The 27,472-nt window shown below is 42.0% G+C and overlaps 1 protein-coding gene across 2 annotated transcripts; it reads right to left on the reverse strand.

Moving 5' to 3' along the window:
• Nucleotides 1–835: 835 nt before the first annotated feature.
• On the reverse strand, nucleotides 836–25,687 carry LOC128137115 (zinc transporter 5-like). 2 transcript variants are annotated; one of them, XM_052777784.1, is made up of 16 exons: nucleotides 25,446–25,687; nucleotides 25,016–25,138; nucleotides 23,097–23,163; nucleotides 21,709–21,794; nucleotides 19,643–19,730; nucleotides 17,764–17,851; nucleotides 14,946–15,022; nucleotides 13,640–13,810; nucleotides 12,737–13,025; nucleotides 12,168–12,376; nucleotides 10,924–11,081; nucleotides 10,153–10,282; nucleotides 8,473–8,671; nucleotides 6,797–7,023; nucleotides 4,734–4,862; nucleotides 836–4,127 (listed from the first exon to the last, which is right to left on the reverse strand). In XM_052777784.1, exons 1-16 carry the CDS (start codon nucleotides 25,517–25,519, stop codon nucleotides 3,957–3,959), a joined length of 2,286 nt encoding a protein of 761 aa, XP_052633744.1. In that variant the 5' UTR covers nucleotides 25,520–25,687; the 3' UTR covers nucleotides 836–3,956. The 2 variants fall into 2 exon arrangements, with proteins under 2 accessions (XP_052633744.1, XP_052633743.1); XM_052777783.1 differs by lacking the exons at nucleotides 14,946–15,022; nucleotides 17,764–17,851; nucleotides 25,016–25,138; nucleotides 25,446–25,687 and having other exon boundaries at nucleotides 23,097–23,470.
• Nucleotides 25,688–27,472: the final 1,785 nt, after the last annotated feature.

Genomic DNA, 27,472 nt, shown 5'->3' on the forward strand with positions numbered 1-27,472 from the left:
GGGGAACGGAAAGGGTGCCCCAGGAGAATTGTGCACACGCATCACCATCCCCCCCACCAGGGAGAAACTGGAGTGAGTGGGAGAGGTCACGATGTCTGCCCCGCCGCAGACCTTTCCGCCCGCGAAGCTGGATGGTTTTTGGGCAGAGGGGAAGGGAACTGGGGAGCAGGACGCCGTAGGGCCTCACAGCCGCTTCCCCCACCGCCCCGTATGAGGGCGAGCAGCGATGCCCAAACCCGCGGCGTGAAGCCCCGCTCCGCTCTGCTCCCCAGTCCCGTCCCGTCCGTACCTTGAACGACATGCCGCCGCAGTAGCAGCAGCAAGCCAAGTACAGAGCTCAGTGCCACCGCCGAGGGTTTAAACACCTCGGCCGCCGCCGCTGATTGGTCGCCCTCTGCCTCCCTGCTGGCTGCCGGCGTTCCGTTGCCGTGGCGACCCCAAACGGACGCCCAAGGTCATTGGAAAGGGGGCGGGACTACGGCCGCGGCGGGCGCACCTGCTCGTGCGCGCCCCGGAGGCGGTTGGGGCTCTTCCCCGCGCGGGGGGCGACAGGCAGGCGGCGGCCTCGGCGGGGAGCCCCTGTGCGGGCGAGCCGCCGGTGACAGGCCCACCACCCGCCCCGCGGCCGGCTGCCGCCGGGAGGCGGCGCTCGGGCCCAGGAGAAGGAAGGGCCCGGCAGCCCCTGTTTCGGCGGCGCCTGCCCCCGACCGGCTCCTGCGCTCCCAGCCGGAGGTGGACCCAGAGCGCGCTGTTGACGCAGGCTCTTCCCCGGCAACTTTGCGCTTTACATCCCAGCTGACGTTTGAACCAGAGAAGTCGAGATGCACTTACAGCGTTGCTGAAAAACGCGTTTATTTTTTAACTCGTTATGCACAGATACGTGGCTTGCCGCCAGATGTACCATACATAGCTGCAGTTCGTTTTACATCTTTGTTCCATCTTCGAAAGTGTTTTGTTGCAATTGTCTGCACGCAAATCAAGTGACTAGACTAAAAACTCCCCCACCACGGTATTTATTAAAACATAAATCAGCTGGCCCACACCTGCGATTTGAAAACCCGCCCTGGCAGCACGGTTCTAACAGATCTTGCCGGGGGGGAAGCCTGAACGCTGCTTTGGAGGATTACTGCCGGATACCGGTTCTTGTTCGACGAATTTAAGATAGACAACACTTATTGCCATTGTCCTCCCTGCATGTCTGCTGAGCAACACACAAAAACCTGCTGAACGCGTGTTAAGGTGCAGGTTTGCACTTGCCTGAAGTATCCAGGTACCAGCTCACCTTCGCTGCCAGGATCACCTAACGTGGTCCCAGCCACCTTCACTGGTTCCAGGTCCTGTTGCTAGCAGCTGAAGTAGGAAATCAGCCTTTCCTCACAGAAAGTTGTGGCAAGCGTGAAGGCTTTTCCATTATGTTAAGCTAACTTGATTTGAAAAGAAAAATCACCCCCGTTTTCATCTACCTATCACAATGGGGCTAATGCTTGGTTTGGTGAAACGCTGTACAATCACCTCAAACATGAGTGGCACGTGTAAATATTAACTGAAGGTTTTTGTTCGAGTATGGTTTTCAAAACTGAAAGATCACCCTGCTTATAGGCCAAGTGTAATTGTAGCACTGTTATTCAAGTGACTTGAGCCTTCTGGAGGAGGCAAGGTGAGAAAAGCACCGCCAAAGGCATAAATCGGAAGAAAACAGGATCAAGCTTTAAGAACACTGCTGGTTCTGCAGCATTACCCCGAGAAATGAGGGACTGTGATCACTCAATCTTCATTACTGTATGTAAAAGCAATGCGACTTCTAGAAACTTTCTGGCTGCAGTTTTTCAAGTCAGCCCCGTATTGCAGATAGTGTTTTAACACAGCACCGTGGGGAGTGTGGGGGGACAATGGAATGCAAACTTGTTTAACAGTTACAAAAGAAACTGTGCAGTTTCCATAAACAGTCTGATCACAAGAGAAGCAGAATTGCTCAAGGATGTTTCAAACGGCATTGCTGGTAAATCTGATCTGACCATGTAACTCCTACATCGGTCTATCCTCAAATTCCACCAACATCAAGTCCAGTCTTTATCATGATACTGATAAAGGTACTGATCCTAAATACCAGAACGAGAAAACAGTATGACAAAATAAGACTGCCACGATACATGGAATGATGAAAGATGTCCTCATTTCTTGCCAACTACTGAATTGATTTGCTGAATTCCAAGGAAAATATTTAAGGGCTTCAGACAAGAAGAAAAGAGGGCACAGGAAGACTGTAAACAGCTGTAAGGTAACTATCTCTGAAGACCTATGTTATTACCTTGTTGACAGGTTTTCACTGAAGACAAGAGATTGTTTTCTTTGCAGTATTAAGACCCCAACACGCATAATTCTTTCTTAAACACACTCTTTCTCTTTCCAGTCAAGAAGTCTCAATTTACAGTTTGTTTCAGCAATGTGCCAAGTCCCAGACTACTGTCACAGTTTAGCATTCTAAATCTGGACTGCTTCCTTGGGTAAGACAAAAAGGTATAGTTGGCTACAGTACACCTACAGCTGTGTTATGGTATTATGAAAAAAATCAAGTAAATGACAGAATAATGTATCTTGAAGAAGTGAAGTTTACCTGTGTGCCAGGATGCTCACTGATTAATTACTTTAAGCTTCAAACTATTGCGTTTGCAGTTATTCATATAAAAAGTACAAAAAATTTATTTTACAGTGTGTTTTTTAAGTCTTCTCAGGAAACAAAAAAGTGTCTACAATTTTTTCCCCTATTTCTCACTGTTAACCTGTGGATTTCTCTCCTTAAAAAAATAACTTGACATAAATTTAAAACAGTAACATCTATTTGCTCTGATTCATTAAGTTTAGAAATCAGATTTGTATGCTGAGACATAATATAAAAACTGTTTATTTCTATTATCTAACAAAGTGTGCAAAAAACATGACTTCATGTTGTTTTTTACTCCCTGTAATAAGCATGTAATTATTTTTCATTCAAGAAGTCTTCAAGCTACATTTGAAAGAAAGAAAAATATTTTTCAATTGATTATTGTCCTGATTTCAGCTAGGTCAAAGTTATTTTCTTCTCAGTAGCTGGTACAGTGTGTTTTGGATTTAGTGCGAGAATAATGTTGATAACAAACTGATGTTTTAGTTGTTGTTAAGTAGCGCTTATCCTAAGTTAAGGATTTTTTCAGTTTCTCATGCTCTGCTGAGGGAGCATGGCAAGGACAGCTGACCTGAACTAGCCAGAGAGATATTCCATACCATAGAACGTCATGCTCTCTATATGAACTGGGGGGAGTTGGCCGGGAGGGGCCAATCACTGCTCAGGCATTGGTCAGCAGGGGGTGAGCAATTGCACTGTGCATCGCTTGTCTTTTCTTGTGTCCCCCCCCCCTTTTTTTTGTTAATATTCCTTTTCATTACAATTATTATTATTAATTATTATTGTTTTTATGATATTTTATTTTACTTTAGTTATTAAATAGTTCTTATCTCGACCCACTAGTTTTACTTTTTTGTCCCCAATTCTCCTCCCCATCCCACTGGGAGGGGGGGGAGTGAGCGAGCAGCTGTGTGGTGCCTTCTTGCTGGCTGGGCTTAAACCACAACAATTACGTTTGCATTCCAATATAAACTATTTCCATTTCCCACTGCTAACATGAAATTATAATCATGATGTTCCATTCGTAAAAGATTAAGCATGGAACATATCCAGACTTCTGTTTAATAAACACCAAGTACAGATTTCCATTATTTTCACATATACAGCAAATATTCAAGTCCTTATTTCCTTTATAAAAGCACCTTGATCCTATTTTAATATAGTGCTTAAAAAAATTCAAATATATAGTACATTTGTTTCTGTACATGTATGTGCAAGATCTCCTGTCAAAAATACGAGTATGGAATCCTACAGCTTCACCGTTTGCACCTCCTTTGGTGAACATAACTTTCTATCACATGATATAAGTACCATCTTTGTAGTATTTCATGGATTCTAGTTGCTGAGTCATTGCAAGGACATCCTGAAATCCTGTACTGAGTCCAGACATGTGTTGAAAATAAGCTTCCTTCTCCACTTGGACAGTTAGGTTGTTTACGCCAGCATCTTTCAGAATTGCTGTAACCTGAATAGAACAGTATGGTTAACATTAGTATTACACTTAATATGCATCTCACAGTAACTTGCAGTAGTATTCTGGCTCTGAAATACTGTAGATTAAAAAAATATCATCATGAAGAATTCAATTTTCTGGAAAATTGAGCTTCAGAGGGTATAGCTTTGCAACTTCTGCATAATGGGTAATTCTCAGTGTCTTGCATAAGTAAATAACCACCTTTTTAAGGAAAAGAAAACCCCAAGGCAGGCAGATACTAGCAAGCCAGTTATAAACCCATGATTAGCATCCCGATATCCCTACTGTTTAGTGCCTGTTTTGTAGCACGAAATCCACCTCCTCCTCCTTGTCTCAGAGCACATGTAGTGCCACTTTCAACAGTGAGAAAAAAATGCCCATACTTTTTTTTTTTGGTAGATGTTTTAGCAAACAACTCTTTATGCAGCTAATTCCAAGCTAGCAGGCAAGAGGAAGTACAGCACTAGAGACCAGCTCCAAGACATTAACTAAAAACTACAAAAATAATCACAAACAGCAGCTTCAAACTTCAGCCTCTGAAAAAGGGCTACAGAGTAAGAAATCAAGACGTTAGGGTCTAAAAACCTTGTACCTTACCTGCTGTACAATTCTCTGTTCCATCACATCTGATACCACTTGCACATGTATTGTACCTGCCACAACACTTGCAGAGTGACACCAAAAATGAGGATCTCTGTAAGATATGACTCCTTCTATTTTTTGAATCTGTAAAGAAATTACATTAGCAACAATTAATTTAAGAACCCATTTTAAACTTGTGTACGTACATGGATGTTGGTGGCAAATATTTCACAGGGAAACAAAGCTGTATAACAAAGCAGCTTTCCAGCTAAGCTGTTATTCAGAAGTATGTAGTACTGAAAGGTCACCTTGCTATTACTGTCAAAGACAAGAAGCTAAAAGTCAAACTAAATGAAAAACCGAGCACAGTGCAATGCTAAATAGGAAGAGAAAAAAGTCATTTAGTGTACAGATCACAATAACATCAACGTATAGACCAACCAGGAGGCTGGCTGGGCATTTAACAATTTCTAGGGCATCTGTTACCTCACTATCCAGGATAAGCAGCTATTTAGTTATCATAGCTGCACTTAATTCAGAGACATAGTATCTTCCCATAATTTTATCATTTTATTAAATTGATCTTTGTACTGGATCTGGCTGGGATGATGTGAACTCTTTTCACAACAACCCGTATGGTTCTGTGTTTTGAATTTGCGCCTAAAACAGTTCTGATAGCACACTGATGTTTTGGCTATTGTTGAACAGTGCTTGGGCACTGTCAAGGCTTTCTTTTTCCCACTCTGCTCATGCCCTGGTGAGTAGGCTGGGGGTGGGCAAGAAGTAGGGAGGGGAAACAGCTGGGAAAGCTGACCCAAGTTGGCCAGAGGGAAACTGCATGCTGTATAACGCCATGCTCAGCAGTAAAAACTGGGGTAGAGGAAGAAGGGGGTTTTTTGGCTTCCAAGGTGGCTGTTGCCTGGAGACTGACTGGGCATCAGTGTGCTTGTGGGAGGTGGTGCAGTGCTTTTTTTTTTTCGCTCTCTCCTTCATTTGTTAAACCGCCTTTGTATTGCTCCCAGATTTTTCTTGCTTTTGCTCTTCCTTTTCTCTCCCTTGTCCCACCAGCAGTGGTGGTGGTAAAGTGGGGAACAAGCAAGTGGCTGTGTGGATGCCTGGCTGCTGGGTGGGGTCAACCTACAGCAACCATATTGTTTTACTGTGATGTATTTTTTAAAAGGCTTTTTCTATTATCTTTCAATGAATTGCTCTTTCACTGTTTTCAAAAAGTGCCTTCTTCACCCTCGGTCTCCCAGAATTGCTGTCTTCCCTTGTCAAAAAGTGAAACCCCACTCTGCACCTCACTTTCCTTTCGCTAAGCAAGCCTCTCCCAGCCAACTTCCATTCATTCTTTTCTTTCTCATGCAGACAAGAACACATCTCCCTCTCTACTAACTGACAGGACATCAGGATAGTGTTCCTTGCTGCCTCTAGTTGATGGCATCCTCAACGAACATGTAACTAGTTCTTTGACAGAGAGGTGTTTCCCACACTGAGGTCTGCACTATGATTCTGGGCAGGAACTTCAAATGAGCCAACAGTGAAGACTAAGTACAACCTCAAAGTAGATACCGTACTGCAGCAGACAGGAAAAGAATGGACTAGAATGAAAAAGTAATTAGAAAAAAAAGCTGTACTTTTTCCATCTCACCTACTGTGAACCAGCATGCCCTTCATGGTATGGACAAATAAGAAAACCTGCAATTACAGGCTCAAGATATAATCTTGTAGCCTGAACTGTACACATCAAGTTTAAAAAGGCCGCAAGCTTTTGGGAATTGCTACCTTACTTTCTTAGTGCTAAGTACTTTTCCTGCACTGTTACCATAATTGTCTGAAATGATGAGCTACCCATAAAAGCAAAAAACAGTACAAGTTTTTTTAGCTGCAAAACAACTTTCATCAGTAGAACTCCTAATCCTGTCACATATCTGCAAAATAGAATTAAAACAACCCAAGACATTAAGTTGTCTAAGACAACGGAAGCTGTCAGACTGAACTACTTGAGTTTAATAATTATTAACAAGTTTTAGCTTTGTATGTTTGTGTATAAAAACATTTAGAATTGTAGTTCTGACCTTTTCTAAAGCTGCATGCAGATCTTTCTCCTGTTCTGGAGGTATCCTCAACAAAAGCACTTGACAGGCATCTTTCAATAGTGGGATAACACTAAGAAAAATCAATGTAGCAATAAAAAGAGAGCAGAGTGGATCAGCTATGAGCCATCCAAATTGCTGAATAAATATCGTTGATACGGTAACACCAACACTGCCAAGAGTGTCTGCTAACACATGCAGAAACACACCTGAAAACAAAATGAACTGAGTGATTAAGTTGAACAGCTCTGTTTAAAATGTACATACATGTTCAACAGCGGAAACACAGTAGGGTTTATTAAACGTAATAAACGCCCCTCAAGCTAAACAGAGGCAATTAGCTGCCTAACCTGGTGCAAAATTAAACAAAACATTTAGCTTTTCTAAAATTTAATTACAAATCAATGTAAAAAAAACCATTTTTACTCCGCAGTGCAATGATCTAGGCAAGCATTCACAGATTAAACCAAACGTGAAGAGTCTTTAAATTGTTAGTGGGATTTGTACTGTATAGCATAATCATTTAACTGCGTATAGAGGGACTCATTGATCCGTAACAGAGGATAAGATCAGTGCAAATGCATTGGCCTGCTCATGTGGACAGACACTAATGTATCATTTGGTTTTTGTATGCCAGTTCTGCTCCAATTTTATAAGACTGTCTATCTGCTACTGCTATGAATTTTATACTTTATACTGCTTTAAGGATGGGTAGCATTCTCAATGTACACTCAACGGGCATAGAAAAATAATCTCTAACCTTTTGTAAGATTAGTGCTAGTTAAGTGTCAGGATTTGAAAGAATACTGAAACAGCTAAGAGTATGGGCAGACTTCACAAAAATGCCAGACAACAGAATAGCCAACTGAATTAGGAAGTAATATAACCAATGAAATATGAGACTATTCGCTAAAATGCTTATGCTCTGACAAGCTTACACGAACAACTCATTCCTTTATAGATTTTTTTATAAGCCAGGTGGTCGGTAAATAACTACTTTCTAACTGCTAGGGGAAAAAATTCTAAGAAGTAGCTATGCTGAAATTTTAGATATATTGCCCTTCTCAGTTAGCTTCTGAATTTAGATTTGAAAAAGAAAGTTTCATCTTTACCACTGTTATCTTCTGAATCACAAATAGAAGCATATTCTAGGTTGCTGGCCTGCATTTGTTCTGCTTCTTATCCCCTCCTCCAGTGTTTTTACAACCAGCTATCATGTGATACCTAGAAGCATGGTAATACCTTTATAGATAGAGACCTTGTACTTTCATTTCCAGATGGAACTTAGAAACAAGGACTTTAAGCTTATTCAGTAAGGTTTACAATGACTACTTATTAATCTTAGTGAAGGCTGTAGATTAATGCTTTTTATTGGTCCTTAAGTATTACCCACACCTAAGAAAGCCTTGCAAAGAAACGTTTCAAGTTATGTTTCTTCAAAGCCATGCAAAGAAATGTTTCAAGTTGTGTTTCTTCAAGTTGAACTCACTAACGAAGAAACAGTTTGAGAAATTCATGTATACCGTGTTAAATGGCTGTCAGATCACTTCTGGAGACAGATTTTAAGAATGATGCATAGTATTGGGTCTGATTCTGAGAATCTTCAAAGCCTGCTGGAAATCACATACATCATTTACGATTCAACAATCTGTACTTGCCTCTCATGTTGGTATTCATGCCTCCTCCAGAAGTCCCGTGGGAATGTCCATGACTGTGCCCATGGCCGTGGCTGTGCCCGTGGTGAGAATGGCTGTGATCGTGTGAGTGACAACCTCCCCGAGAAACCCCATGGGAGTGCGCGTGGCTAAAGGCACAGATACCAACAAGGTTTACGATCAGCCCTCCAACAGAGACTGGCTGTGAGAGGAAGAGAAGTTTTAAACTTCACTACATCTGCCCAGAAGTTCAAGTTTATTTTCTAGAACATGGTAATCAGAAACACTATGCACCTAATTAAGAAAAACTGTGGAAGCATTAACATCAACAGGATTATTCTAATATGGATTCCTCATCATATTCCTTTCAGTATACAAGCTGGTTTCAAAGGAATTTTCCTTCCCTCTCAAAAAAATCCAATTCTCCCCAACCTTCCCAAGAACCCCACCCAAAATGCAAAACCTGGTATCCACAAATTAGGACAAGATAGCAAATTTAGTTTTAAGAAGGGGTGATTGATTTTATCTACTTTCATAAAGAGGTAAAGTGGTTCGAATACAAGGTTTGCTTCGCTTTCATTGCCCCCTCCCCCCCAAATTCTATATTGTATGTAGGACACGCACACTCATCTAAAATTGTACTCAACTGAAGACAGCAACTGCTGCTTTACTGGTCGAGTTGTGCTTTTTATCTGTCTGCCTATTTTTCTGCTCTTCTCTTGAAAAACAAGCAAAGCATAAGAGTAATTCCAGCTAATAGAGGAATTAAGCAAGTCCTATTCAGGTGTTATTAGACCTTTTCTTGGCTATGCAGACTGTGCTCATATAGAGGGGGCAACCCTTCCCCCCCCCGCCAAGAAACAAAATCAGTAGTAAAAATGGAGCAAATATTGAAGATTAAAAAGAAAAAAAAAAAAAAAATCAGGCCTCAGTTCCAGCAGTGCCCATTTCTAATTGTGCCTACATAAAAATCTTTCTCTTTGTTACCGAAGAGAGCAGGAGAGCACAAATTTGTGTGTGCGTGTGAAAGAAAACAAGTGAAGCTGGAAATGTGATAAATGAAGGCATGGATTTGCAGAATTCCATAACAAAAAAAATTTAGTTTGAAGAAAATGAACTATTGCATTTGAAAGAAATGGATGGAAGCTTGAAAATTTAAGTAGGGAGCCCCTGAAGAGGCTGTGGAAGGTAGAGAGACGCTGGTGTAGTTAAGATTAGCTATGCACAGCTTCAGGATTGTTTATGCCATAGTAACACACTCAGCATTATGTTATGAATTCTGCCTGATTTCTGAGGTTTCTCAGAGACTAACACAAAATCTCTTCTGTAATAACTGACATTGGTATACATAACAGCTGAACCAAATTTAGTCTTGTACAGATTATTTACTCAGTATCTTTTATTGTAGAAAGACAACCATCTAAAAAGATTACAGCTGTAACATCTTAGAAAAAAATTCAATTTAACTGTTACAATTAAATTATATTCACCCCTATATATTTTCATATTTTAAAACTAGATGAAGTTTGGACTTTAAAATTAGAATATGTTAAAAAGTCAAGGCACAGTTTAGATTAGAGTATGCAACTTTAGTCTCCTAACTTTTTTTTTTTTTTTAATTAAGACAAACATAAATGAACCATTAACTGCCAAACAACACTGAAACAGAATGACAAAACTTACAGTTAGCATATTTGTATCGATGTCTGGAGGATCCACCAGTCTGGCCACCGATTCCATGAAGACAAAGAAAGCAGTTACCATCAGAAAGAGGCCATTAATAAATCCAGAGAGAATTTCTACACGTCCATACCTGAAAGCAAACATATGTACTTTTGAGAGTGAAGAATGGGTACTCTGAACAAATTTCAAAGTTATAATAAATAAAATCATAATACATTTAATACAGCATTAAGATTGCTTTGATTTTTTTCCTCAATGCCACAAAATTGTGCCTTAATTTCTGGGTTATTTACTTCTGACAAGGAGGAAGCTAGTTTGCAACTGTCCAAACACCAATAGTATAAAGCTATAATAATGTAAGTATTTTTTTATATATAGTGCACATTCAGGGCTTCAAACTGCTAAACTGCTATGCAATTTAGCCATACAAATTTTGATTATGTCAGCAGAATTGAAATCCTCATATAAACACTGACTTTGAACATATATTTTTGTTTGACATACATATATATATACAGAGTGAGGCAATTTCTAAATAATATTCACAGTGATAAAGTTTTATTTGTAGAGATAAATGAAAATTACATTTCAGACACTTTTTTGCAGGGGTAAGAGGGGAATAGCATGACCACAAATGGAAGAGACATAGCAAAAACCCCACAGAAGCATGCAACACTAAAACTTCCCAAACATATCTTTATAGCAGGACATTTTGAAAATGAGCAAGTAGAATAATTTTCAGATAGTCCTTCAAGAACCTAATATACATACCCATAGGAAAATATGCGAGTTGCTTTCCATCTTGTCATCAGAGCTGCAAACAGCCCCATCACTAAGGCAGAACAATCAAAAAGCATGTGAAATCCATCAGAAATGAGACCAAGGCTATTGGTCCATACTCCATAAAAAAGCTCCACAAAAGTGGAAGCCTAAAACAAAAGGGAGTTTGAATTTTTCCTCAAAGATTAACTTGTAATTTAATGTCTTGGTAGCTAGCAGGAAACTCTTATCATAGAACACTTGATAGTTTTCAAAGGTATTGTTTGAAGTATTTCTAGACCATTTTCTCTCTCCTCCAACAAAACAAAAGCGATACATTCCAAGTCTATGAAGAGACATTTTTGAACCTACACTCCCAGAAGCCTTAGACCTAAGAAAACAACCCTCCACAGGAGTAAATTTAAGTTTTCATTTAGAATTTTAAACTAACATTGTGCAGACAAAATTTTCAGCATTTTGTCATTAAACAATGTAACAACTCTGATCTGATCTATTATTAGTGTAAAAGCAATGCTGTCTATGTATCTGTAAGAATTTTCTTCACCAATTAGTTGAGTGTTTAACCTTAGGAATTAGTTTTGAGAACGGTACACGAGGAAATATTTTTAATACATGCATGTTCCCTGTATGATTTACTATTATTAACTGGTCTGCCTATAAGCGTTCTTTTCCATCTTTTATACTCTATAATGGAATTTGTTAAAGTTATCACGGATACTTCAAGTTTCTCCCCGTTTCATTGAATAATTGCCAAAGAATGAAGAGAGATCTTTGCAAATGAGGTTCTATCAATCTTGCTTACTGTATGATCTTTTCCTGTTCGAAAGAGAAGCTAGAAATAAAACTAGCCTACTCCAAAATGACACTAAGCAATCCCACACTTACTCTTCTGTTGTCCCCATCCTTGAAGGCCTTACTAGTTTCAGCTTATCTGCTGGTAACATTGAGATACCTCACCTTAAACGTACCATCATACAAGTATTTACTTACTGGTATAATAGTTACCACATAGAACCAGTGCCGCAGTGTGACAACAAACCAAAGTGACCTGCCACTTACTGTAAGATTAGTGTTAAGAATCTTCTATTTTAACATTCCATCTAATGAAACTACTCTATCAAGGGTCACTTTAAAAACAATCAATCATGAGGCCCTTTTAAAGAATAACTCTTCTTACTGTACTATGTATGTACTACTGTGGTTGGGTTTGACAAAAAAAACCAACAGGCACTTACCAGATTTAGGCACAAGAAATAGAAGATCTGCCTAGAATCATACTCCTCAAGGATTTCTTTCAGTGACTCCTTAATAAACCGGGGTAATGACTGAGAGCTCTGCTGTAATGCATCACCCATGAAGTTATAGAGAGGAGTGCCTTCAGGGGAATAGCCAATAAGGGTACCCTTCTGCCCTTTCCTGGAGGGGGAGGACAGGATATTGGCAGCTGCAAGGAAAGTATTGAAGTTTTTGTTGCTGTTTCTAAGCTTCACAGTGATTTTATAATGTGTTTTATCAGCAGTCAAAGCTTACATGAAATCTGCAGGCAGCAAAGTTATTGTCAACTTCATCTTGAAGTTTATCATTAGATTTCATTGCTATGTAAGATTAGATCATCACTTTCACAACAGATCTATTGCATTCTTTTTTTTGTAGACAGACAGTAAGAGCACAAAGTTACAGGCCCTTTTTATCCAAAAGAATCCGTAAAAGCTCATCCAAAAGAATTCTGCACACATCCATTTTCTGATTGGCTTCCCAGTCACACGGACAATAGATTTATCAAAAGATAAATAAGAATACGTACATAAAATGAAGAAGACAGCACTCACTACCACACCTCCAGAAAGAACATGCTCTGTGCTTTCATGGTGTGGTGGCTTATTCATAGCTCGAAGCTGGTCTGTTATTGGATGTGTCCAAAAGTTGCCAAAAAGCAGTGCACTAATGAAAATAAGAAAGGATCCATATCGAGCACACGTGGAAGCTTCCATCTTGACAGAGCATATGGACTCCACGTAGAAATCCAGGATCACAACAAAAAAGATGACTGTTATGAAAGGCATGATGAGAGAAGACCAAGACTCTACTTTACTCTGCAACAAAAAATACATTTCAAACAGGATTGTTCACCATTAGGTGTGTATATACAGCATTAAATCTAGTTCACTTTCATTACAAATGTTTTCAGCAATCCATCAAAACATAAATACTTTTATACTTCAAATTTATCACATAAAACCAACACTCTAGCTATAGAAAGAGACATACAGTTAATATGCACTACAGTACCTTACTTTAAATACTTTCGTGTGCTTAAAAGCAATGCCATATGCAACGCCATGTTTGCAACGGTCTACTCTCCATAAGCATGCAGGCATCACGAACATGTCTTTAATAATCTACTCCTCAGGAATAAAAGAGCCCTGTATTTATGCAGTCATTAATACTTGTGCTATGTTAGTATATGAATCCAGGATATAATATCTGAGCTAGAAAGATGAAATAAAGTTATCACACAGAAGAGGAAATTATGGTATCACACAGATATACATCAAAATATAGAGGAAAAATTTCAAACAGAGCTTACTACAAAAATAAAGATGGCAACTTTGGTAATTGTAAAGGTATTTTAAAGGAAAGATTTAAATTGTACTTCAAAAGCAGAAGCATTACAAAAAATGATGTATTTTTGTACTTGCTATCTTACCTCTGTTGTCAGAGAAAGGACAATGACCCAGGGGCACAACAGAAGGACGGAAACAAGATGAGACAAAGCTTGAAGACGCTTGGCTCCACCTACATCTACAGATAGTTTTCGGGAAGCCATGTGAAAACCAACCTTACAGCACAATGCCAGTACCAGAAGCAGTACTCCTCCCTGGAAACACAGAAGGATCACGTTAGCATCTCTTAAGAGCCAGATACCTCACTCCAAACAAAGTGACACTTACATGAAAAAAGATTAATATGCTTTCCTTAACTTATCAACAAAAGCCAAAGACAAGGTATTTCCTGTAATTGTTACTCTAGTTAAAACCAGTAACATAGTATACATGGTTATACCTCAGCACTACTCACAACAGCCTACTATGACTTGAAGTTTAAAACTCTCAATAGTGTTAATTGACATACAACAGCAGTGAATAGGTAGCAAACAGCATACGAAGAAAAAGAAAAATCACACAAAACTTGGTTTCCCATCTTCCATTATTAAAAGTGCTGAAAGCATATGTAAACCCCCAAAGTGTGATGTCACCTTGGCCTCTAAGCCTTTCATAACCTTTTCATTCCCTTACCTTTAATTGCACCATACCATATTTCTTCACAATATTTTCTTTCAAAATTGTTCTACAAATGAACAAGATGCACGCACAGCATCTCATCTCCCTTAGAACACACTTGCTTTGCACAGTTAACCAGTCTCTCTAAGCTGCTCCATATATTTTTTTTCCTGTTTTAGTCCTCAATGCAGCCACTTTAGCAACAAGACTAAGCTAACAGAACAGATCAATCAGATAGGTCAATCCCATATAGTAAGATTTTGATAGTTATTCATGCCACCAATTATAATGGGAGTATACTATGGAGAAGTATCAGAATCTGTGTCTTCAAATACAAGCATCTAATATAAAGGAAAGACTGGGGAAAGATAAAGAAGCAGCAACAAAACACAGACCCCAAAAGTGAGCAAGAAACAGCTTATATGCAAAGCATTATGAACATCCAGGATACTGATGACACAATACTTTATGATAATTTTAATAAGACTTTTTAGGTTACGCATTACAGCAAAGTCCTTCTCAGCTATACAAGTTGAATATTGTATGGTTTGGTTTGCTATACTGAAGATGCTCATACTCAATCAGGATGTAAAAATTAAAGTGCTAGTTCCGTTCCAATATGGGGTGCAGATGTTGAACTTTTTGGTTTTGATTTATGCTTGATTAGCTCTGAGGTGGTGAAATTCTTACCTTATATTAACCTACTAAAATACAAGTTATTTAGTTATTTACCTTGTGATCTGCAACACCTAGGAAAGCAATGATTGTATACAGAACATGGGTAAGAGCACTGTCATGATGCCCCTCAGCTAAATAAAAAAAAATTAAGGAAGAGTTTCATTTGATGATTTTTTTTTTTTAACTGAAGAACAGACAGAGGTAGAAGACAACCACAGAAAGCAGAAGTAAGCAAACTGAGCTTTAAGGTTTGTCAGATCCTTAAAATTTAGGAAAGATGAAAATATTTCCACAGAAAATAGTTAAAAATATTAAGGACAAGGGGGAAGAGTATTTTAAAACATGAGCACATAGTCACTGTTAAATACTGTACAGCAGTCATGATACAGGATTTATGTTAATTTTGGCAATGAGACTTTGAAAAATGTACTCAACAGCATTAAAAATTAGATTGATTTTCACTAAAAGCCCTAAAGCAGCAAGTTGCCTGAAATATCGTCTATATCTTTCCAGTTTCTAAATATTTATACTTTAGAAAACAAAGAGTAATTGACAAGCATAATGCAGCAAATATTAAAATAATGATAGCTTTTGGGAAAACTACTACAGGGCACTTTAACAATGAATTTACTCACTGAAAACTCAGTGGGTTAATCAATACTATTCCTGAATATACCATCTGCATCTGTAATTCCATGTTTTCATCCCTCCTTGAGAAAGTTTACTTTCACCTTATTTGTTTTTACTGTCCATCCTCAAGATGTACCACTTTTTGCCAGTACACTTCACTATGATGAGACGACCTGTTGAAAACTTACTTCACGATCAATTTCAATTTACTCAGTGCCTTTGAAAGCATGTTAGCCAGCTTCCACTTGCAGCTTAAAGTCCATTGTTGTTGGAGCTACCGCAGGCTATTTCACACCGCTTTTCAGCCTAGCAGATGAACTGAGACTACCACATTTGCAAAAGCACAAAACAATCTTTAAGCCACTCCATGGTATTTGAAAAGTCACAGCAGTCAGGTGAAGTCCCCAGAGACTGAAAAAAGGGAAACATCGCACACATTTTTAAAAAGGGCAGAGGGAGAACCCAGGGAACTACCAACCTGTCAGCCTCACCTCTGTGCCTGGGAAGATCATGGAACAGATCCTCCGAGAAGCCATGTTAAGGCACACGGAGGACTGGGAAGTGATTCCAGACAGCCAGCCTGGCTTCACCAAGGACAAGTCTTGCCTGACAAACCTAGTGGCATTATATGATGGAGTGACTACCTCAGTGGACAAGGGAAGATGTCACCCATCTGGACTTCTGTAAGGCCTTTGATATGGTCCCCCACAACATCCTTCTCTCTGAATTGGAGAGATATGGATTTGATGGGTAGACTGTTCAGTGGATAAGGAATTGGCTGGATGGTTGCATCCAGCAGGTAGTGGTCAACAGCTCACTATCCGGACGGAGATCAGTGATGAGTGGTGTCCCTCAAAGGGTCTGTATTAGGACCAGTACTGTTTAGTATCTTCATTGATGACATAGACAATGGGATTGAGTGCACCCTCAGCAAGTTTGCAGATGCCACCAAGCTCAGCGGTGCAGTTGACATGCCTGAGGGATGGGATGTCATGCAGAGGGACCTAGACAAGCTTGAGAAGTGGGCCCCTGTGAACCTCAGGAGGTTCAACAAGGCCAAGTGCAAGGTCCTGCACCTGGGTCAGGGCAACCCCTGGTATCAATACAGGCTGGGGGATGAAGGCATTGAGAGCAGACCTGCGGAGAAGGACTTGGAGGTACTGGTGGATGAAAAGCTGGACGTGATCCAGCAATGTGCACTCGCAGCCCAGAAAGCCTACCGTATCCTGGGCTGCATCAAAAGAAGCGTGGCCTGCAGGTTGAGGGACTTGATTCTGCCCCTCTACTCCGCTCTGGTGAGACCCCACCTGGAGTACTGCGTCCAGCTCTGGGGTCCTCAGTACAGGAAAGACATGGACCTGTTGGAGTGGGTCCAGAGGAGGGCCACAAAAATGATCAGAGGGATGGAACACCTCTCCTGTGAGGAAAGGCTGAGTGAGTTGGGGTTGTTCAGCCTGGAGAAGAAAAGGCTGTAGGGATACCTTACTGCAGCCTTTCAGTACTTAAAAGGGGCTTATAAGAAAGATGGGGACAAACTTTTTAGCAGGGCCTGTTGTGATAGGACAAGGGGTAATGGTTTTAAACTAAAAGAAGGTAGATTCAGACTAGATATAAGGAAATTTTTTACGATGAGGGTAGTGAAACACTGGAACAGGTTGCCCAGAGAGGTGGTAGATGCCCCATCCCTGGAAACATTCAAGGTCAGGTTGGATGGGGCTCTGAGCCTGATCTAGTTGAAGATGTCCCTGCTCACTGCAGGGGGGTTTGACTAGATGACCTTTAAAGGTCCCTTCCAACCCAAACCATTCTATGATTTTGTGATTCTACGAATCTTTCTGGATATATGGAGAAGACTGCCAGCCAGGCTGTCAACCATTTAATACACAGACTTAGGCTACAGCCATTATGTCTAGAATTTCTAAAAAAAAGGAGAGCTGATCAAAAAAGCTTCTAACAATCCTAAGTGGTCTGAGATGTGCAAATGGGCAGGGAGCCTTTAACTACAATTTAAAATCTATAGCTATGTTCTAAGTTCTGAAAGTAAGCAATGCTATTCATTCCGCTGTAAATATCAGTATGTAGATGTAAAAGTAAAATCTTATGTTATAATATTCTTGAAAGGTAAGATTCCTATTAGGAAAAATGCAAGCATATTTAATTCAGTGCACTCAACTTCACATTTTCTCTGTCCCAGTAATAATAGGCACTTGCTCTTGCTCTTACACATAGCAAGAAAGGATACGATGTTCTGCTATCTTAGCCATGAGGTCGTCATTATCAAAAAGCAGTAAGCAGATGACAGCTGTGATGAAAAATGCAGCACCTCTTGTCTGTAAAAAAAACAAAACACAAAAACACACCCCAAATATTTTTATGTGCTGAAACAGATTAATCTAAAAAAATCCAGGAAATCAGTCCTCTCCCTCCCCTCCTCCTGATCAATCTAAGCATATTTTTGTTAAGTAAGAAAAACATGAGGAAAAAAATATTTTTTTTTTTTAATTTTTTTAAAAAATTGACCTGGACAATATGATTTTATATTTATTCTGGTTTTCAGATTTACCAGATAACTCAGGGCAAATCACCACTGTAACAAGCTAGAAGCCTGTATCTTACAAACTTCAAGTGTGATTGCTTCCTTCTTCATGGTGTGTTTCTGCCTGCCAGAGTGCACAGGTACTTTAGCCTGATGATTTAATATTTTGTAGCAGCAAGGAGCCATAAACAAGATCTAGTGGACAAACTGTAGAATTTTGTCTTAGGGGAGGCGAAGGCTAGAGCACTGTGCAAAGGCTCTAAGAAAGCAGAGCTCTGCAGTGCTTTTATAGGGATGGTACAGAGGTAGCTATGAAATCCCAGCGCCCAGAGCTTTCACCACCCTGTTTTAAGACACTGCAATTTTGGTATTCATCATCTTGGCAAGACACTGAGCTCTACAGCTAAAAAATACTATTACAATTCATCTTCTGAAGCCAAATACAGCTATCACCTTCTTGTTTTGGAAAGTCAGCTGACCTCTTTGCCACAGTTCACTTCATAAAGCTGAAATACTCAAAGGACAGCGTTATCACTCCCTTGTTTCTGCTGCGTTAGATATGCAGCTTAACTGCCAAGCATGGCCCACCACAACACAGATTGACAAAGAACCTCTCTGAAGCTCTGCATCTACCCCTTGGGTGGCTGGCTGGAGAAAAAATTTGTCTTCTAGACGAAGAGCTTCATGCTGGATGCCCTAAGCATCTCAATTTGAGGGGGGTGGGCATAGAGAGTCAGAGCAGATGACTGTGCTACTCACTCTAAGGCCAGCCTAAAAGTGATTAAGGGACTCCAGCAGCAGTTATGATTCAGAGTTTTCAAAACTCTCAGCCTGAGGCAGCACCAAAACCAGACCTTCTCCTACACAGCAAGTATTCTAGCCTCAGGCATATGACATCATAAGGTATCTTCCTCCAGCTCCACTTTTTTGAGTGAAAGTGGTGAAGACTCCTAGGTGCTGGCACGAGCTCATTCCACTTAGGGCTGATTAGGCACAGTTAGAGAACACCTTGCGAAATTGTGTGTAATGGGACTCAGACAAAGGATGTCTCAAGTACAGATCTCTAATTAAGTGAAAGACTGGGCCCAAGTATTCAGCACACACAGGCTCATGCAGACCTTAAAGTACTTAGAGAACTTTTTGGCAGAAAACCAACAAAGTACATGAAAAAGCTACAGACATTGAAGAGGCTAGGCAGGGATCTGGAGACTGTATTGCTGGACTTCAGTGCCTAAAGGCCAGGACCACGACATGCACATATGTCCTTTTGTCAGTTTGGACCCCAAATCCTGTTACAAAGAATGCTGAAGTGTAAAAATCATTCTCAAGGTTCTTTTCCGCCTTCAAACAGAAAAAATTCTCAGGTATCTGCCATGGATCTCCAGCAGCTTCACCCACTGTTTCTCTCTTAATGTCATATTTATTATTTCAAGTAGTACATTTTATAATTTTACCACTAATTAAACTAAAAAAAGCACAGTTTCTATGAACATAGGTCCAAAACACTGTTTGTTCCAGGTAGAAAAGTACTTGAATTTATAGCATTCAGTATCTTTTACATTTGGTAAAATGAATTTTTAAATACCTTTGCTGGTCCTCCACCTGAGCTCGTGAACAAGACACTAAGGAGTGATAGCACAACCACATCACTGTGCTCAAACAGCAACAATGTCCTAGAAAAACGTGAAATAAACACTTATGTCCACTTATAAGTTTATCTCACAAGCTTAATATATACTATTTCAGCTAAAATTCAATGACACAGCAGTCAAAGATTTATCCTGTGATTTCAATAGCAAGTTTAAACAATTCAAAAGGATAAATGCAAATCTATTTGCCTTCACCAGCAATAGATCTAGCTGCGGACAGCTAGACGCATCACAAAACAAAGAACTTCCTAAATCAAGGAACAGATTAAAATTATTCATTTATAGATTACTTTAAATTGTACTTTCTTCTAGTAACACAACAAGATACTAACTTACTCAAAATGGAATTATTATTCCCATTACAATACCTCCTCTAAACCAAAGTTTCTGGCGCTCAGAAAAAAGAGGTCCTGTCCTGTATCCTGTTTATTGAGGTGTTAATGGTCTAGTAGTTTATGCAACCTCAGAACATCTTAATTGCTGAAAATAAGAAATTCTAACTTGCACACTATCTCCTTCAGATAGCAAAGGCTGACTAACAAGCTATATTGACAGCTTTTCAGAGTGGAACATGACAGTAATAATCGCTGTCAAGTTTACCAAATGCTTCTGCCATTCTCCACACAGCAATCCAGGCTGCTAGGGTCCACGTTACTGGTTCTGTTTGGGAAGACTGCCAGCACCCAGAAAGGCACTACAGTATTAAGAACTCCTATTATTCTCGGGTGTGCCTTCTTCTGTGTAGAGGATAAAACTTCAACTTCATAAAATGTATTATTTAAGGCTTTACCTTCCTCTCTCTAATGAAAGATGCTGTCTAACTGTGCTGGTTTTGGCTGGGATAGAATTAATTTTCTTCATAGTAGCTGGTATGGGGCTACGTTTTGAATTTGTGCTGAAAACAGTGTTAACAATACAAAGATCTTTCAGTTACTGCTGAGCAGTGCTTACACAGAGTCAAGGCCTTTTCTGCTTCTCACACCACCCCACCAGCGAGTAGGCTGGGGGTGCAGCACAAGAAGCTGGGAGTGGACACAGCCAGGACAGCTGACCCCAACTGACCAAAGGGATATTCCAGACCATATGACATCAGGCTCAGCATATAAAGCTGGGGGAAGAAGGTGGGAGGGATGTTTGGAGTGATAGAGTCTGTCTTCTCAAGTAACCGTTACGCGTGATAGAGCCTTGCTTTCCTGGAGATGGCTGAACACCTGCCTGCCGATGGGAAGTGGTGAATGAATTCCTTTTTTTGCTTTACCTGTTAAACTGTCTTTATGGCAACCCACGAGTTTTCTCACTTTTAGCCTTCTGATTCTCTTCCCCATCCCACCCGGCGGGGAGTGAGCAAGCGGCTGTGCAGTGCTTAGTTGCTGGCTGGGGTTAAACCACGACACTAATCCATTAACCTTCATTTCTGGAAGTCTAATGTTATTCTTTTTTAGTTACTCAGTCAGCACTGCCAACAAACAGCACAAGTGATTTTACTCAGAGTATATGCACTAATGCCACCCAATTCCAACACAGCACAGGCATATGATTAGATAAAGCAGTGCCCTGCAACAAATGCAGAAATTGATTCTAGTTACCTGGCACAGGAATACAAGCTGCTATCACTAGCTGTCAAGCCATGGACTCCCAACAGTTACATAAACAATTGGGGTTACATTAATGAGACTAGGAAATGATGAAATCCACAGTCAGTGATCTCATATCATTCACATCAATAGTTCAAGCACTATCAAGACTTTCCACTGGCATCTTGTCAAAGAATGAATGAAGAAAATTACAAATTCTACAGAAAATTACATGTAGCTTTTCCCAAGCACAACAGAGTTCACTGGAAAAAGCATAAAGATCCATTTAAAATTTCAAAAAATAGAGCAAGAGGCTGGCGTCATGAGCTAATGGATACAAAACAAAAAACCAAAGGAACAAGACAGGGAAAGATCACAAAAATTAGCTTAAAAAGATAACACATTGTTTACAGTTAATATATATTTACCTCAGTGGTCCACAAAGAGTACGGCCAAAAAACCACAAGAGTGAAATGATAGATCCCACAACAGCATGCTTAAAAATTTTGATCCACTACAAAAGAAAGGTATTTCATTATAATTTTCTCCACTGTTTCAGAATAAACACCCCACTATTAGCATTCTTCTAGCACAGCAGCTGTAGAAATAGAGGGGAAAACATACGCTCTGCAAGTTCTGCAAAATTTAGAGTACGATTATCTTAACTACTTTGCCAGGCAACTAAGGTTTCTTTGGACATATCATGAACCAGAATTACTTATTTCTTTTCTACCACAGTACTAGATTCTATAGTATAGTCTGAGATCTCTTTAATAAGAAGCCTGAAAAAACGCTGAAAAAAATTCAAGTCCATTTACCTGTCAAAGATGCTGTTTGTTTTCTAATCTATTTTATGTATCTGATAAATATATATAGAACTAGATAAAACATCCAAGATAAAGAGACTAAGACCTTAAGTCTACATACATTTATGCATGTGTTAAATTCTTTCTTCAGGATGCAGGTTATAATTCAGCTATTCAATACATTATTAACTGTAAATGCAAATTTTTAAAGAAAAGTAACTCATTTTGGAAATACATTAAACAAGACAAAGTACCTACAACAAACATCACATCCTCAAAATGCAGAATTTAAAAATTTTAAACAAGAGCAAAACAATACACACACAGATTTTTCCAAACACAAATCAAAGATGCAATTTATGCCTGTTCACACTTTAAAATTCTGCCATACATGTCTAATCAGGAAAGCAGTTGACATTTGTAACATTTCTCAGGCTATCCTTCAGATTCTCTCTACTTAGCACATACACTGATGACATCGTGCATGGATCAAGTTTTTGTGCACACAATTACATAAAACCAAGATGAATATGGAGCAAATGAAAATATCTTAAACAGCAGCTTCCAACCTGGCCCTACTCTGACATCTCAGGATACTGGGAACTCAACACAGGTTTGAAGAGCATAGACTAGCCCCTCATCACAACGCACCACGCAAAAGCACTCTTTTGGCATGGGGAACATGACTGGAGCATTTCAACATTCTGGCAGTCCAGAAACTGCCCTCTGAAACTGTCAAAGTCAGCCAAGTAGACTAAGCTCTTCTTGCAAATCCAGTCCTCAGAACAGATGCTTGTATGGAGCCAAGGACCAATCTTTTCACAATACATGGCTAAAAATGCTGATTGTTTTTTACAGTGCACTAGACACAAAGTTAGTTACATGCTTCTGGGAATTGCTATCACATCTTCCAAGTGCAGCAACCTTTGTTCCCCTTTCATTTTTGGCAAGAGCCATGCTGTCAAGAATATCTACAAAGACGTGAATCATTATTACATGTGTCAACTCACCTGATGCTTGGTTACCACTTTTCCAGAAGAAAATGGTTTTTGAAACAAAACCATAAAAAATGCAGACCTGTTAAAAGAAGAAAGTTTTCTCTATTTGTGTATTAGCAGTCAGCTTTTTATTCACACCAGCTCTAAATAACTAGGCCTTTCCTATCAGGCTCAGTTGACAACATGGCTTCTCTACATTTTTCATTAAAAGGCCACACTGACCACACCCACTGGTTTTATTTTCCCTGCTGCATTGTGTCAGAAATCAGTACAAAGGTCATGACAAGTGAACTTCAGTTCTGGTCAATTTTAAATGCAAGTTCTTCAGAGAATGACTAATGAGAACTCTACCTGTGATTTACAAAAATCAAAATACTGATCTCAGAAATTTTGAGGAGAAATACTACTATGTTTTTTATTAGCAAGATACATACACCTGAAGGCTTACTCACATACAGAATGGTGAATACACAGCATGTTAGAAATGGTAAGGAACAGCACACATCTTCCTCAACTGGGATCAAGAGTAAGTGATGGGGAAAAACACTATGGTGAAATGTAAACAAATTTGAAATAGAAGACAAAAATGAGGTTCCAAATGTTCCAGCTCTGCCCGGTTTATTACAGAAATGCTCTTCCACATCATATCAGGTAAACATGAAGCAGGATTGTGTCTGCAAAGATTGTTTCTGTATATTTGCTATCAGTTTCTACACTTCAGATCTCAATCAAGGAAAAACAGCAGTTGAAGCTCACAAGAACTAGAGGAATAGAAATTACAAGGAAGAAAGCTTGTCTTCTACACCCTTCTTAAGAAAATTTGGACATGTCTGAGTTTCCTATGATCAGTACTGTCATAGCATGATCAATTTTGAAGTAGCAAAAACATTGAAGTTTCTCAAGGCTAAAGTGGCCTTATGGAAAGATCTGGATAGACCTGGAGAGCTGAGCAATCACCAACCATATGAAATTTAACAAGAGGAAGTGCCTGATTCTGCACCTGGGACGGGGTAGTCCTGGTTACACGTACAAATTTGGGGAGGAGAGGCTGGAAGGCAGCCCCGTGGAAAGAGATCTGGGGGTTTGGGTTGATGGCAAGTTGAACATGAGTCAACAGTGTGCCCTGGCAGACAAAAGGGCCGACTGTGTCCTGGGGTGCATCAAGCACAGCACAGCTAGCTGGTCGAGGGAGGTGATTGTCCCACTCTCCACTGCACTGGTGCAGCCCCACCTTGAGTACTGTGTGCAGTTTTGGGTGCCTCAATGTAAGGATAGGAAACTGTTAAATGCGTCCAGAGGAGGGTGAGCAAGATGGTGAAAGGCCTTGAGAGCAAGACTTAGGAGTGGCCTAGGTCACTTGCCTTGTTCAGCTTGGAGAAGAGAAGGCTGAGGGGTGACCTCATCACAGCCTACAGCTTCCTCAAGGGGGGCAGCAGAGGTGCTGATCTCCTCTCTCTGGTGACCAGCGATAGGACACGAGGAGATGGAAAGAAGCTGTGTCAGGGGAAGTTCAGATTGAACATTAGGAAAAGGTTTTCTATTGAGAGGGTGGTCGGTCACTGGGACAGGCTCCCCAGGGAAGTGATCATGGCACCAAGCCTGTCAGAGTTCAAGGAGTGTCTGGATGATGCTTTTAGTCATGTGGCTTTGTGTTAGGTAGTCCTGCAAGAAGCAGGGAGATGGACTTGATGATCCCTATGGGTCCCTTCCAACTAGAGATATTCTACATTTCTGAAATTATAGTGAGCAGAGATATGAGAGAAAAACACTGCTATGAACAGAGTATTTCCTGGATCCACTGGTACACCTTCTCTTCCTCGATTAATCTATAACAACATAAGGCGGGGTATAAGCTTGACGCTGACAGAGAACACCATGGACAAAGTGTGCCTGAACAGCGGCGGACAGGGCTTCACCCCCTGCACACTCACCCCGGCTGCACTATAAAGATAAACTGCACGAGGTGGACCGCTTTCAGAAGATCGTAGGATTCAAACAGCCCCACGGCTTTCAAAAACTTGGTGAAGCACAGCAGCACGATGTACCGCGTCAGCCTGCAAAAGCGGAAAGGGCCGTTCGCGCCTGCCACCACGCACACGCCGCCGCCTCCCGGGCCAGGCCCCGGTCCCAGGCCCAGGCCCAGGCCCAGGCCCCGCCCCCGGTCCCGGTCCCGGTCCCGGTCCCTCCCCCTCCCCGGCGGCCCTGCGCCTCACGCGGAGGAGGCCGCCGGCTCCCGCCGCCCGCGGAAGGCTGAAGGGCGATGCTCGCTGCTCCCCAGAGGGAGGGACGGCGACGGGCTGCCCCCCTCACCCAGCGGGGCGGCCGCTCCCCCCCCCCGCCCCCCCCCCCCGCCGCCGTTACCGGGCGGTGGGCACATCGACGGGCCCCAGCACGCCGCCGCCGGCCAAGGCCTGCCCGCTGTACTTCTCCTCCATGCCGGGGCAGGGCAGCGGGCGCGGCCCTACGCCCCTGCGAGGGGAGAGGTGCGAGGGAAGGGGTGCGAGCGCTCAGGCGCGGCGCGGCCCGCCTCCCCCGCAGCGGGGGCACCTCATCCTCCGCGGCCGGTAGGGCCGCCGCAGCGGGAAGGGAGCGGGAGGGCAGGCCACGCCGCGCGCATGCGCCGTCCGCCGTGCGCAGGCGCCCTAGCGGAGTGGGCCGGCACGTCCGCGGCGGGCGCCGGAAGCGGCGGCGGGGACGCGGGAAGGGCGGCGGCGTTGCCTTTCCCGGCGGGCCAGCCTTGGGCCGCGGCCCGTCGGTCCGGGCGGGTTCCGCTGCCCTGGGGGCGGCCTCCGCCCCTAGCGGGCTGCCGGCTGCGGGGCGTGCTGGTCGGTCTCCGGCGGGGGTCGGCGGATGGGGCGTGTCCCCTCTGGGTCCGCGTGCCTTGGGTGTCCGATGCGGAAAGAAAACCGGTGATTGTGTTCCGGCGAGCCCTGTCCCCGTGTGTCCGTCCCATCCCGTCCCCCCGCTCCCGCCCGCTTTAGGGAGCCGCGCTGTCGGTACGTGGCGCTGTGACCCGGCAGCGTGGCGCCGGGGTGGGAGGGGAGCCAAGGGGGGCACGGGCACGGGCGAACGGCCCATGGGTGAAACGGAGCCTTAAAATGATAACACACGCCGCATGTGTGCTACAGAGGGATGTGCCGCGCGTTTTCTGTGACTTGCTCTCCCAGCCCATACTCGAGTTTTCTCCTTTACTGTTCCTGTGCTGTGAAGGAAGCACGTTTGTCCTTAAAACTCGCCCATGACGTACGCAGCCTGCCTTACGGTAATTTCGTACGCGGTGCTGTAGGGTAAGGCTCTGCCAGGGCTCTGCGGGTTTCGGTGTTCCTGGTGCCCTGGAAACCGGGCTGTATCGCGCCGGCTGATACCAGATGTATGCTGCAGCCGTCCTCACTAATAAAATGGTATAGACCAGTAACTCATTTTTGGAGGACACTGTGCTGGCAGTTCCAGTCCGGTGGAACCGGTAGCAGGAGTTGGCTGCAGTGTGTTACATCACCCCTTTCCGTCTGAAGAAGCTGCTCGACGTGTAAAGCATTGCAACCTCTTTCCATTAGAAGGGGAGGCGAATTGTGGAATTGTAATTTTTTTTTTTTTTAATGCAAGCCTGTCGATTTTGTATTGTTTTGTATTACTATGTGCAAAGCCTTTTTGTCCTGACCACTCTCAGGATCAAGCAGCAGGAGAGGATTTCCCTGCTGACGGCTCCAAGCATCCAGGTACTTCCACCAAAACTACATTCAGTCTTTTGCTTTTCCTCAGGACCATTGCTGCCCGTCATTCACCGAGTATCTTTTCTTTTTTCCTTGCGCTACAAAAGCATAGTGTGGTCCTCATTTCCTAGATGATTTTCTAATTACACAGATTGTTGGGATCAGATTCTTTGTTTAAGACCAGCAGCCTGGTGATTTGGTGAATGAGCCAGAAACCTTGGATCGTGCCTTGTGAGTTGCCTGAGAGCTTTCATTGCTTTGAATAACCAATACTTGGTGCTCCTGCCTGTGGCAGTGTTTACAGTCAGCCTCCCTCTGTTCGTGCCCCCACTTCTTGGAGACGGCATCAACATGACCATGCTTCTACCCAACCCTGATCTTGCTTGTGAAGCTATTATATGGCTGGTTCTTCATGCATGCGCTAGGTTGCTCAGGATTTTCTGGTAATGGTCACGAAGCTGGGAAATCTTCCACAGTGGTGAGTTTTAGTATTTATCAGTGAAGTGCCTGACACCCAGCTGGTTTCACCCCACCTCCAGTGTACCAGTAAGGTCTCTGCACAGAGATTGCTTCACTCACAGGTAAAGTGGAACAACATCCTGGATGACATGCAAACTGTGTAACCGTTCATGGAGATACTACAGAAGAGCATGGGGGACTAAAATGTCCAGCTGAAAC

Source organism: Harpia harpyja, chromosome Z (assembly GCF_026419915.1).
Source record: "Harpia harpyja isolate bHarHar1 chromosome Z, bHarHar1 primary haplotype, whole genome shotgun sequence".
Taxonomy (NCBI): domain Eukaryota; kingdom Metazoa; phylum Chordata; class Aves; order Accipitriformes; family Accipitridae; genus Harpia; species Harpia harpyja.

Bases quoted from the DNA above. Each gene is read 5' to 3' on its own strand.
- LOC128137115 (XM_052777784.1), bottom strand. From the start codon at position 25,519: ATGGAGGAGAAGTACAGCGGGCAGGCCTTGGCCGGCGGCGGCGTGCTG. The intron at 15,023-17,763 runs GTATCCTTTCTT...TTTTTTATTTAG, and splicing joins GGCTAAGATAGCAGAACATC to CTGAGGGGCATCATGACAGT. The intron at 13,026-13,639 runs GTAAGATAGCAA...TTTTTGTTGCAG, and splicing joins TCCTTTCTCTGACAACAGAG to AGTAAAGTAGAGTCTTGGTC.